Below are 13,281 nucleotides of genomic sequence, written 5' to 3' on the forward strand. Positions count from 1 at the left end.
AGAGCATAGAGACATGTCACTGTCAACCATAAGTCAACTGGTTACATTTCTCCAATCCCTTCCATCAACTGTTTACCAAAACAGTAGCGGGGTGCTCTCTTTGTGGTTGATTGAACTGAAGATTGCACCTTTAAGGGGAAGTGTTACTGTACCCCATTATTGTATTCATGTATTTTTTATATATATTTATTAAAAGGATAGTGAGAGGTTATGTCAAAGAGCAGTAGGCCAGAATCAAGCCTATGTCAACACGGTAGACGTTAGACCAGTCAGGCCATCCTATTTTAGGATTTAAGAGTGGTTTTTACCTGGCATTCTGTAGAAGAGCCTGTCCCCTGCCCCGTCATTGGTCTGCAGGTAGCGGCTGTCCACCGACCAGTCCAGGTGGGTGATGAAAGAGGTGGATCGGTTGCACTCACCCACCTTCTTGTAGCGCTGCGCAACAGCATAGATGTCTACCAGGCTGTCGTTGGAGCCAACCGCCAGGTAAGAGCCGTCCGGCGAGAACTTCAGCTCGTGGATGACCTCCTTCCTGTCTTTGATGTGAACCACCTCCGTCATGTCCCTGGGGACACAGAGGAGAGAAAAGACACATTATTTTACAGTCCTGTTTATTTTACAGCTAATGTTTGTCTGGTGTTAATTGAGAAATTATGCGGGTGACCAGGGGTACTTACATTTTTCTTTTACATTACAAATTCAAAACATTTCAAAGTAGGTACCAAAATGGTTTATCATTTGTGACGGCCCTGAATTATTCTGAACCGTCTCAGTGCTTCTCCTTCCAATAGGGTGCTTTCCATTTAATTCCCAATTAAATAGCCAGCATCAGCTGCGCAAAAGGGGGGTTTGTGATGGAGACGTTTTGTTGCTGTTAAACGTGTGTTTTGTAGCCTGAGAGTTTACCCAGGATCGGATCCACTCTTTGCGTCCGTGGACTACACCTCTCCATTCTTCGTGGCCTTTCTCCGCTGGAGATCTATTGGCGGATTGTCTGACTGACTGACTGACTACCACCTTTTTTTGTATACGGTATTTCATTTGTTTTGATATGATGTATACGGTAATGATTTATGTAGTTAGATGTAGTTGAGGAATTAGTAAGAGCTGATACGCTTTAAAGTTCTGTGGTAAAATTGTTATATTGATTGTATGATTTAATACTGGGTTTACTCTACACGGAATGAACGGACAAACATTGCGTGACAAAAGTCACTTGAGTTCACTGAACTCCTTTACCGGGCTGGACTCTTTTTAGGCCCGAGGTACAGGACATTTCTGGAGGAACCAGAACTCATTGTGTTATATTATTATGTGTGTGTAATCCATTGATGTTGCTAATACAACCCACGCAAAAGAATACAGTTGTTTTTGAAGTTCTTTTCAATGTTTTAAGGGTTTATGAAAAGTTGATTTCCCTTCTGACGTTTACATAAGTCCTTTGTATTGGTGTAGACTTGACGGACCAGATGGGACTCATTCCCTCCCAAACTAAAAGGAGAAACCAATGTTTTCTCTGGTAGGCACAACCTACCTGGCACCCCTATAAATAATAACCTCAAGTCAAAACCGTTACACATTGTTACAATACATCCCACAAAAATATGACTTTATTGTTACATAGTTGTTGTGTAATTACAGTTTTATCGTTCTTAAAACAAATTAACAGACTGTAAAACACAGCATAGTAAAAAAAAAATTAAATACAGCATAACTGAAATACATTTTTTATTGTGTTTGAAAACGTAAGCCTGTTCTGGTAACTAACCTGACGCGGAGCACAGTGAAGGAGCCGTCCTTCATGCCCAGGGCAAGCTGAGAGCCGTCATTGATGAAGGAAACGCTGCGCACGGCTTCCTCCATGTTGCAGCGGGCAATAAGAGTGTGGTCGGATAAACTCCAGAGCCTGCAACAGAGACACAGAGCAACAAGGTGAAGGGTCAAACAGGGAAAGTAGTGGAATAAGGGGACAGCAGTGAAAAATGATCCAGCAGTGGAATGAGAGGAAGGGACAACAGTGGAATTAGTAAAGTATAAAAGGTGACAACAGTGGAATAACCTGGACAACAGTGGAATAAGTGAGATGGTCCTCTGTAGAAGAGAACGAGTTCATTTTGACAAGATTTAAGAGGCAAGGAAAAGATTCTGGATAACGCATTGCTTACTGTTATGATATGGGAGGGTAACCGGTCAAGCTTCAGCCTGGTTTTGACTGTCAAGACACATTAATGTGTCTGTCACCTGTACGTCCCTAAAATACATTTCAAAATCTATGCAGACATCCGAATACCCCTGCTTTTCTTTTTCTAGGGTAGACCGCTCATGCCGTGTCCTGGGATGATATGTTTTTTTGGGGGGACAGATTAAAGGTGTTTTGAAATACCACTTACCTTACTGATCGGTCGTCACTGCCGGTTACGGCCACCGGCTGCTTGGGGTGAGGGTCGAGGGCCCAGAGTTCGCCCTCACTGTGACCCTGCATGAGGAGCAGCGGCTTGTCCCGGTCTCGCACCATCACCTCGAAGATTTCACTGTCCTGGGTGCCCATCAGGACCCGGTCGGCCTTCCAGCACACGCTACGGATAGACAAGCCTAGGAAAATAGGAATGGAAGAGACAGAAAAAAAGACACTCAGTTCTCGCTTATAAAAGGAGGCCTTCTGACCTTAATGGTCATTCCTGGATAAAATAAAGGTTAAATAAAAAATAAATACTATTTTTGCAACTCACAACTGTTGCAGTAGAATTAGGAATTAGGAATAATCTATGCCAATTAGGGATACGGGGATAATTAAGTGGCCATGATGGAATGAGGCCATCTTGGGCATTTAGCCAGGACACCAGGTCAATCGTGATTTATCTAAATGATCAGTGATGAAAAATCTCTGCACTGAACAAAGTTCCTTATGATTTTTCACATCCCAGTCTGTTAACAGATGCTACGATACCAGTTGGTACGTACGTCTGTCCACAAGAGATTACTGACCCACCAACACCATGTCCAGCAGCATCCAGGGACCGACCAAGCTCAACGCTGCTTAGCTTCTAAGGCAAGTCAGCAGTGGGTTGCAGGATAGCAATGCTGACTAGATAGGAACTCTACCCTACCCTTTGCCTTAGATAAAGCTAAGACCCTAATCCTTCCCTTAATCTAAACCAATTGGCTACACCTCCCATGTGTTACCCCTTTAGTTCCAACTAACCCGTTATGGCTGGTGTTCCTTTTATTTGAAGATGGGACAGAACAGAATAAATGGAATGACATCAAAAACATGGCATTAATAATATTTGATACCGTTCAATTCATTCCATTCCAGCCATTACTATGTGCTGTCCTCCCTTCACCAGCCACCATTGCAACTCACCATAACCCATAACAAATCCATATCCTTCTCAACTTTGTAACTGTTGTCCGCATTTCACTGCACAGTAATGTGTTACAGACTGAATTTAAAATTGATTAAAATTGAGATTTGTTTTGTCACTGGCTTACACACAATACCCCATATCGTCAAAGTGGAATTATGGGGGGGGGGTACTGTCACGACTTCTGCCGAAGTCGTTGCCTCCTTGTTCGGGCGGTGCTTGGCGTTCGACGTCACCGGTCTTCTAGCCATCATTGATCCTTTTTTCATTTTCCATTGGTTTTGTCTTGTCTTCCCACACACCTGTTTTCAATCCCATTCATTACCTGTTGTGTATTTAACCCTCTGTTTCCCCTCATGTCTTTGTCAGAGATTGTTTTATTGTCAGTGTAGTGTGATTGTTGTATAGGTGCGCGTCGGGTCCCCGTATCCATGTTTGTGTGTTTCTGTTCATTTAGTGTTATGGAGCATACTCCGTGGACTTTATTAAAAGACTCCATTTTACACTCCATTTGACTCTCCTGCGCCTGACTTCCCTGCCACCTATTACACCTACGCATGACAACTCTCCATATTTTCAAGCATAGTGGTAGCTGCATCATGTCATGGGTATGCTTGTAATCGTTAAGGAGGGATGTTTTCAGGCTACAAAAAACGAACGAAAAAGAGCTAAGCACAGGCAAAATCCTAGAGGAAAACTGGGTTGCTGCTTTCCACCAGACACTGGGAGATGCACCTTTCAGCAGGACAATAACCTAAAACACAAGGCCAAATCTACACTGGAGTTGCTTACCAAGAAGACAATGAATGTTCCAGAGTGGCCGAGTTACAGTTTTGACTTAAATCTGCTTTAAAATCTATGGAAAGACCTGAAAATGGTCTTTGTGTTTTAGTTAGTCCGCCAGATCAGAGGCAGTTGAGATGACAAGGCGTTATATTGATAGGTGCGTGAACTGGACCATAATTCTGTCCTGCCTGAACATGTAACGAGTACCCTTTAGGTGTCCAAGAAAATGTATGGGAGTAAAAAGTACATCTTTTCTTTAGAAAGACAAGTACTTTACATTTAGGTGTGCCATATCAGGGTGATTACTTATGCACATGTTTGTTTTTGTATCTTGAATTTATTATACACACTCGTTTACTTTGAAAATGTGGGGTAGGTTGTGTATGTTAAGGGGGAGGCTCTTGGGCCCGACAACCTACTTTTGTATCCTTGCTCAGTCTCTCGGAGGTCGATCTTAGTGATTGGTTTGAAGTCCACGTCCCACAGTCTCACGCAGCCGTCCCTCCCGCCTGTAGCGAACCCTTCCTCACAGGCGTGCATGCTGAAAATCCCTGCCTGTGGAGAAGTTACAGGAACAACAATATCTAAAATGTCACCAAGTCATAAATCTAACAAAGTGCAAATGAAATCGACTGATGGGCAAAGATACATCAAAATGTATCTTGTTACAAAATACACTGAACAAAAATATAAACGCGACATGCAGCAATTTCAAAGACTTTACTGAGTTGCAGTTCATATAGGGAAATCAGTCAATTGAAATTAAATTCATTATGCCCTCTGTGTGCATTGAAATTTCCATCAATAAAAAGCAATTGTGTTCGTTGTACGTAGCTTATGCCTGTCCATACCATAACCCCACCATGGGGCACTGTTCACAACGTTGACATCAGCAAACGGCAAATTCTCTAAAATGAGGTTGGAAGCGGCTTATGGTAGAGAAATTAACATTCAATTCTCTGGCAAAAGCTCTGGTGGACATTCCTGCAGTCAGCATGCCAATTGTGGCATTGTGTTGTGTGACAACACTGCACATTTTAGTGGCCTTTTACTGTCATCAGCACAAGATGCACCCGTGTAATGATCATGCTGTTTAATCAGCTTATTAATATGCCACACCTGTCAAGTGGATGGATTATTTTGGTAAAGGCGCACTGCTCACTAACAGGGATGTAACCAAATTTGTGCACAACATTTGAGAGAAATAAGCTTTTTGTGCATATGAAACATTTCTGGGATCTTTTATTTCAGCTCATGAAACATGGGACCAACACTTCACTAGTTGCGTTTATATTTTTGTTCAGTGTACAAAATGCCATAAAGACTAATGTATAAAATACTAGTGTCAAAACATTTATTTCATTCAAATGCATGTAATTTGTATTTTAAAATACAGAAAATACATTTGCAAGTAGCCTCCTTAAATTAGTTGTGAAACAACCCTGGTTAACATGCAATGTTCACAACTTGGTTAACACACTATCTTTGTGCCCCGCTATTACTCCAAATTTGTGTAATGATATTGTGGCAATAACATAGTGTTCACTTTGAAAGTCGGGTTCACTTCCCCCTTTTGGACCAAATTCACTGCATTATCCTCATGCTGGAAGTGCATCCTTGTGCTTCAACTTGCTTTCAAGATACTCACCAACCAACACCTCTCACATGATGGTGCCATAAGAGCCTCGGATACCAATCGAGAACATTTGGGGCGATATGGGGCCACAAAATTATAGAAAAAAATATTTTGAGTATGTTGAAAATACAAAATCATTCTCTGACTGATTTTGTTAAACATTACATAGTGATTTCTTTCAGGCCTTTCAAAAACAAAATATTTACAGTACCAGTCAAAAGTTTGGACACAGCTACTCATTCAAGGGTTTTCTTTATTTTTACTATTTTCTGAAATACACATATGGAATAATGTAGTAACCAAGAAAGTGTTAAACAAATCAGAATATATTATATATTTGAGATTCTTCAAAGTAGCCACCCTTTGCCTTGATGACAGCTTTGCACACTCTTGGCAGGTTCCACCTGGAGAATGGAACCTGGAGGTAGTCACCAGGTAGTCACCTGGAATGCATTTCAACTAACAGGTGTGCCTTGTTAAAAGTTAATTTGTGAAATTTCTTTCCTTCTTAATGTATTTGAGCCAATCAGTTGTGTTGTGACAAGGTAGGGTTGGTATACAGAAAATAGCCCTATTTGGTAAAAGACCAAGTCCATATTATGGCATGAACAGCTTAAATAAGCAAAGAGAAATGACAGTCCATCATTACTTTGAGACATGAAGGTCAGTCAATATGGAAAATGTGCATTCGCCAAAATCATCAAGCACTATGATGAAACTGGCTATCATGAGAACTGTCACAGGAAAGGAAGACCCAGAGTTACCTTTGCTGCAGAGCATAAGTTCATTAGTTACCAGCCTCAGAAATTGCAGCCCAAATAAATGCTTCACAGAGCTCAAGTAACAGACACATTTCAACACCAACTGTTCAGAGGAGATTGTGTGAATCAGGCCTTCATGGTCAATTTGCTGCAAAGAAACCACCACTAAAGGATACCAATAATAAGAAGAGACTTGCTTGGGCCAAGAAACACGAGCAATGGACATTAGACCAGTGGAAATCTGTTCTTTGGTCTGATGAATACAAATGTGAGATTTTTGGTTCCAACCGCCATGTCCTTGTGAGACGCAGAGTAGGTGAACGTATGATCTCCACATGTGTGATTCCCACCGTGAAGCATGGAGGAGGAAGTGTTATCGTGTGATGGTGCTTTGCTGGTGACACTGTCTTTGATGTATTTAGAATTCAAGGCACACTTAACCAGCATGGCTACCACAGCATTCTGCAGCGATAAGCCATCCCATCTGGTTTTCGCTTATTGGGACTATCATTTGTTTTTCAACAGGACCTCCAGGCAGTGTAAGGGCTATTTGACCAAGAAGGAGAGTGATGGAGTGCTGCATCAGATGACCTGGCCTCCACAATCACCCGACCTCAACCCAATTGAGATGGTTTGGGATGAGTTGGACCGCAGAGTGAAGGAAAAGCAGCCAACAAGTGCTCAGCAAGTGGGAACTCCTTCAAGACTATTGGAAAAGCATTCCAGATGAAGCTGGTTGAGAGAATTCCAAGAGTGTGCAAAGATGTCATCAAGGAAAATGGTGGGTACTTTGAAGAATCTTTTTGATTTGTTGAACACTTTTTTGGTTACTACATGATTCCATATGTGTTATTTAATAGTTTTGATGTTTTGATCTACAATGGAGAATATAGTACAAATAAAGAAAAACCCTTGAATGAGTAGATGTGTCCAAACTTTTGACTGGTACTGTACATGAACACTCAAATATTTGAAATACATGTTTGAAATACTTGTATCAGAAATACTGGCCATCTCTGGGTATTGAAATGATTCCTCTCCACACAAGTGTAGTTTGCCAAACTAACTCAACTACACTTCCCTTCGACCTCCTCTTCTCCACACCAACCCCACTAAGCTGATAGACATCATTTGTATGGCCCTAGACCGTTTTTACACTACGATAGATTAGAGAGGTATCGTAAAATTTCCTGTGGCTAGACAATTTCCTGTATTCTCAAGACTCGTTCACCACCTCCGGAGGTTGCGGGGATCACTCGCCCGCGAGTCACCCTCCTCCAAGCAGTCAGAATTATCTCTTCAAGCTAAATGCTTCTACAGTAAAAATCTTAATAGCAGAGCAATGTTTTTGAAACAGCTGAAATGTATTAACATATTTTAGTATGTGAATACTCTGTGCATAGTTGTGTGGAACCCATGGAATTGTGGCTCTTCTACCAAAACAACCTGTATGTTTTCAAATAGAGCCCATCTGCTCAATTTTGGCAGAAGGAGGTGTTTTAGAAACCTTAGAATCTGCTCTTTCAGAATCAAAACATCTGACCTGCATGAGCGTCTGTAGGATAATGCTGCACTGCTCATCAGTCTCTTCAGTCACAAGACAATTGATAATATTGTCACCCATCAGACTATTGCCAATTTAATCTTGCCTTTAGGCTACATCTATTAGATGTGTGAAATGAGTTTCAATATAGGTCAGGTGTAGTTTGGATGGGCCATTCTCAGATAGGCAGTTAACTGTCTGGTGAAGGTAGGGCAGGGGGGAAGAAATGACATGTTCTCCTAAAACTGCTTATAACAAAACTTGTGATATTGAAATTCTAGCAACGTCAGTTTGTTAAATAGACATATTTAGCAAAAGCTAAGGACGGAGGGTTTCAATTTTAAATTCACATGCTCAATGGCAAGTGGCTACTGGAATATTGACAGTGAATTTGAGCTGCAATACCTCTGCTTCAACTCCTTTCTGTCTGAATAGGCCCCTAGTCACAGCACCAATGTGACCAACTGGATGACTACCATGGGTTGTCTGTGCGCCTCACAAATGTATATGCATTGGCATTAAAGCTAAACAAAATATCATTTGCTTGAGTTTACTGGTCGCAAGGCATGTGCATGTGGATGGAAAAACAATACTATACAATGTGATAATTCACTTGACCATAAATCCTCATTTTGTTAGTGAGGCTGCATTCCACTCACTCCATGGGCTGCTTGGACTGTGCGAGCCAGGTTCAGCCCCTTCCAGACATAGATGTCCCCATTCAGCGCTCCAGAGTATGTCACTTCTTCCTTTGCCGTGGCCAGGCACAGAATGGTCTGCAGGTCCCCGGTCTTCCCAAAGATCCCCCGCTTGGGTGTCAAGGCATTCCCACACAAGGTCCAGAACTGAGCAAAGAGAAAGCTCACTTTTTAGATGGCTCTGACAATAATTTTTATGTTAAACATCAGCACTGGTAATGCTTTATTTTACCCAGTATTTTAGCCCGCTGTTAACCAGGTAGTTTATTATTAGGTAATTACTTCATTGCATTGTAATTACACTTGACACAAACTTCACCATCTTCCATTTGGTACCAGATAGTTATCAATTGTGTTGAATTATTTGAGGTACGTACCAGAAAGTATCTATTGTTACCCCATAGTTTCATAGTTAAAATATTGTAAACACCAGGTAAGTATAAACTTAAAATGGGCTGTTAAATGAAGCATTACCATAGTTACACTGATTATGTGGCTAGGCTCGGGCCTCACCTTTATATGCTTCACCCCACAGCTTACTAGCCTGTGAAGTTGGAACGGATCCCAGGCAATATCAAAGATCTGAAACAGCAGCAAACGCGGTTATTATGACCTGTGACATTAAGGAACACACCAGTGACACGGCAGAGCTACATTATCTGTCTGCTTCATAGCACTGACATACATTAAAGTGACATTAACTCCTTAGTATCGACAGTGTAGATAATTGAAATAAAAATATATACCATACCCTGTCTGAGTGTCCAGTTGCTGTAGCCAGGACTCTGCCTTTTCTCCAGTCCCAGACACACACTGTGTTTTTGGCATCCAGCCCAACAGAGGCTAATCGCTACACAAGGGGACAATAGAAAACCAATTAGTGGCTAATCAAACCTGCTTAAGTTGATCCACTTTCTATGTTTAGGGTGACACCCATTCTGAAAAATGGCAGTCCTAAGGACACATTTTATACAGCACTGTAAAACCATTATGCAACATTCTTCAAACATTTGCACAAGCTACTTTGCCATCTTACATTGTCATTATAGTTCCTGCACCCATGAGTGCGTAGACAGGTCTTATTACATAGTTACATATAGGTATAGGGATTACACATGTTATTACAGGTGTACTACAGCTGTGACAAATAGGTGTAATGTTTTACTGATCAGCAGTTACTGTGTAATGCTAAGTAATCCCATTTCGGTTATAAAGTAACTACTGTACATGGCATTAATAAAAATGTAACGGTAATGTTGTCAAAACCCTTGGATTTTCCCCTGGGTACAGATCTAGGATCAGCTTCCCCTCCCCGAATCCTAAACTCATTAGTGAGGAAAATTATAAACTGACCCAAGATCAGCGACGATAGGAAACTTCACCCTACACCAAGAAGCACAACTCCAAGTACTCAATCTAAGCTAAAAATCCAAGGAGACCAGCTCAAAGGTGTTCCTCACCTGTCCGTCTATATCAAACGCCAGACACGCCACCCCATGTGTGTGCACGTCTCGCAGGATGGACACAGTCTGCAAAGCGTATGTGTCCCAAACACAGATGTAAGGATCCTTCCCAACTTGTCCTGTGGCCACTTGAACTTTGTCAGGATGCATAGCAAGACTGTGTGGGTTGACCGGAGACAAATAACCATTATGAGCAGTAACTTACTAAAAAAATCAAATCAAATCAGATGTTAATTGTCACATGCGCCGAATACAACCTTACCGTGAAATGCTTACGTACAAGCCCTTAACCAACAATGCAGTTTAAGAAATAGAGTTAAGAAAAAAATGTCCTAAATAAACTAAAGTAAAAAATATCAAATAAAAAGAAACACAATAAAATGACAATAACAAGGCTATATACTGAATCAACATGCGAGGGTTCAAGTTAGTCCAGGTCATTTGTACATTTAGGTAAGGGTAAAGTGACTATGCATAGATAATAAACAGCGGGAGTAGCAGCGGGGAGGGGGGGTTCGGGGGTGTCTATGTAAATAGTCCAGGTGGGGGTAGAAGCTGTTAAGGAACCTTTTGGTCCTAGACTTGGTGCTCCGGTACAACTTATATGAAACATACTGATAATAATAAACATTGGTTAACATGTATTTTCTATGCCTTTAAAGATGGAATCTGCAGTAAGGAAAAGAGCACTGCTGTCCGCCCCACTGCCGTTGTTCTAGTTTTTATTGTGTTGACGAAGCGGTGGTGTGAAGTGTTCTATCACGTGTGCAATGGCGTCCGAGGGGGACAAAAAAAACAGGTTTTGTGGTTTTCAGTAACTTCTTTGTTGTTGTAATATCGCTAATGGGCGTGGAGGTTTCACCATTAAGGATTCCAGTTTTAATTTCCAAGTCAACATCACATAAAATGTATCCACCATTTTATTTCCAATTGTAATCCAGGTAATAGCCATGTAATACCTTGACAATATGATTATTGGCTCATTCTGTGTGAAAATGTAAAAACAATGACCAGGATGTTTTGAATTGAATCCATAGAAAGGTCCTTTGGGGAAGGATATTATTTATATTTGCCATTGTGTACAAAAGGGTCACTGAGATACAATTTAAAAAGTTGAGGTATTTGTACAATGTTGGACTTGAAGGCCTCATTTATTCAGTATTACTTTTAGTTTGTAGCAAGTTTTGGTGTCATTTGAAGCTCTACCGTGCTTTGACATAAGTAGTGTTAAGATTTGGATAAAAATACATTTTCAGCTTAGGATAAGACACATTTGCATCTAAATCTGCACTGGTGTTGTTGCATTTACTTATTTTTGGCAGTTGTGCAAAGTTTTTGGCCCTTCTAACTCCTGTTAACCACAGGCCTGTGTCCAGCTGTAGAATAGGGAGAGGGTGGGTTGATCCCAGAGGCAATCGATGAGTCACATAAAGTCAAGCATTGTGCCCACGAGCACGAGTAAACTGGCCATGTGGTGGCTGACACACACGCACGTAATCCTCAAACCCTTTGTTAGGATTTACTCTGGCATAATTGGAAATGCAGAAGATGTTGTAAGTGACTACAAAGCAAAAGGAAAATCAGTGCTTTAATTCTCAATGTTGACATCATCAGCAATCTCCACATCCCCAGTGTCAGCAGTTTTTTTCTCCTCTTGTCTGCTTGCATCAGGCATTGTCACGCACTAGATAGAGCTGAACTAGCGGATTGCAGTGACTCTCATCGGCCCTTGTGCGGACTGGCACATGCTCCCTCCAATTATTCTCCTCAAAGCAAGCCCCAAGGTTGCATGTCATCCTCACGGACAGTGAGTGACCGTGTTCCCTGCAAAGGGCAATACATGAAGATAAACGTGATTTTCAATGCTTTTGCCCATCATCTCGTGAATTTCCCATGAATCCTTAATCCCTAGAAGCTGTCCCAGTCAAAACTTGCATTGTAACTTCTTTAACATGTCAAGTGGTCTTGTCAACCATACTTCAGTATTGTTCCATGCCTACTACTGGTTTCCCAGTTTAGATGGTCTTTACAATGCTCCTTATGGAAGTCCATCTAACAGCAGACTGGTGGCGTTTTGCTGATGGAAAAAAAATCCCAGAATGTAGCTTGAACTCCACAAGCCAATATAACTCACCTCTGAGGGAAAAGTGAATACAGTATGTTTTCCTAATTTCATAGTTATATTTTCAAGGAAACCTATCCTGCACTACGGTGACGATACACTGAAGTCAGAACCCAGGCTTTTAAAAAATATATATAATTGGTTTGCAGTTCATCACATAAGATCACAGAAAATCCTGCAGCCCTTCCTGCTCATGGTTGGTGACTCCCCCTCCGGTGATTCCCTCCCCACATTAGCATATAGTCCATTGGTATGGGGAAATTCTGCTAATTCTGGTGCATATGTCAACGCATATGCATATCCGTTTCTTATCCACGTCAATTGAACTGCTTATCAATTTTCATGTAGGCTACATGTAACATAATTTGAGGCAGCTGTCCACATTTTACAAGCATATAAGGCTACCTCTTTATGTGAAGTGTTATAGAACAAATAGCTATTATAATGGTCTTCATTATAATTCTACAGGTATAGGCTATATCAATATGAATTGTAAAGTTTTAAAAAATGACTGCATGCAGTAACTAGCAATGGGCCTTGTTAGCGCATTTAATCACACATTCCATTGAGCATGAATAGATGAATGCTGAAATAAATCAAATTAACTAGGAAGTCTGCAAATACTACACAGACAAGCCACTGTATGTTAGTAACGTGTACATGACACAAGGTCTGGAAATGCAACCATTCAACAGCTATGAATTAAAAAAGAGAAAACAGGCAATCCTCAGGACATGTTGTTTTCTGATTGGATGACTAATACCTCACTGGCCCAATCATGAGGCTCAATTTCCCTCACATGGTGATGTCAATTGATTAACTCGAAAAGACAATTTTCTATTTCAGCATTCCCAGACACCAATGCTAGCAAGTAGCAAGAATAAACACTAACATAATGGGTAAGGCG

General features: G+C 41.1%; 1 protein-coding gene across 3 annotated transcripts in view; it reads right to left on the minus strand.

The window, feature by feature from the left end:
* Positions 1-13,281, minus strand: part of eml6 (EMAP like 6) — a 56,285-nt gene that overhangs the window by 39,984 nt on the left and 3,020 nt on the right. For all 3 annotated transcript variants that reach the window (XM_090204941.1, XM_021568312.3, XM_090204940.1), the window contains exons 2-9: positions 10,250-10,409; positions 9,541-9,639; positions 9,303-9,371; positions 8,751-8,936; positions 4,571-4,706; positions 2,391-2,592; positions 1,769-1,906; positions 309-565 (exon numbers count right to left, since the gene is read on the minus strand). In XM_090204941.1, the coding sequence (XP_090061067.1) occupies positions 309-565; positions 1,769-1,906; positions 2,391-2,592; positions 4,571-4,706; positions 8,751-8,936; positions 9,303-9,371; positions 9,541-9,639; positions 10,250-10,409 (1,247 nt within the window). The remainder of the gene's footprint in view (positions 1-308; positions 566-1,768; positions 1,907-2,390; positions 2,593-4,570; positions 4,707-8,750; positions 8,937-9,302; positions 9,372-9,540; positions 9,640-10,249; positions 10,410-13,281) is intronic.

The sequence above is a fragment of the Oncorhynchus mykiss genome, chromosome 17 (assembly GCF_057628025.1).
Source record: "Oncorhynchus mykiss isolate SJ-2025 chromosome 17, ASM5762802v1, whole genome shotgun sequence".
NCBI lineage: Eukaryota > Metazoa > Chordata > Actinopteri > Salmoniformes > Salmonidae > Oncorhynchus > Oncorhynchus mykiss.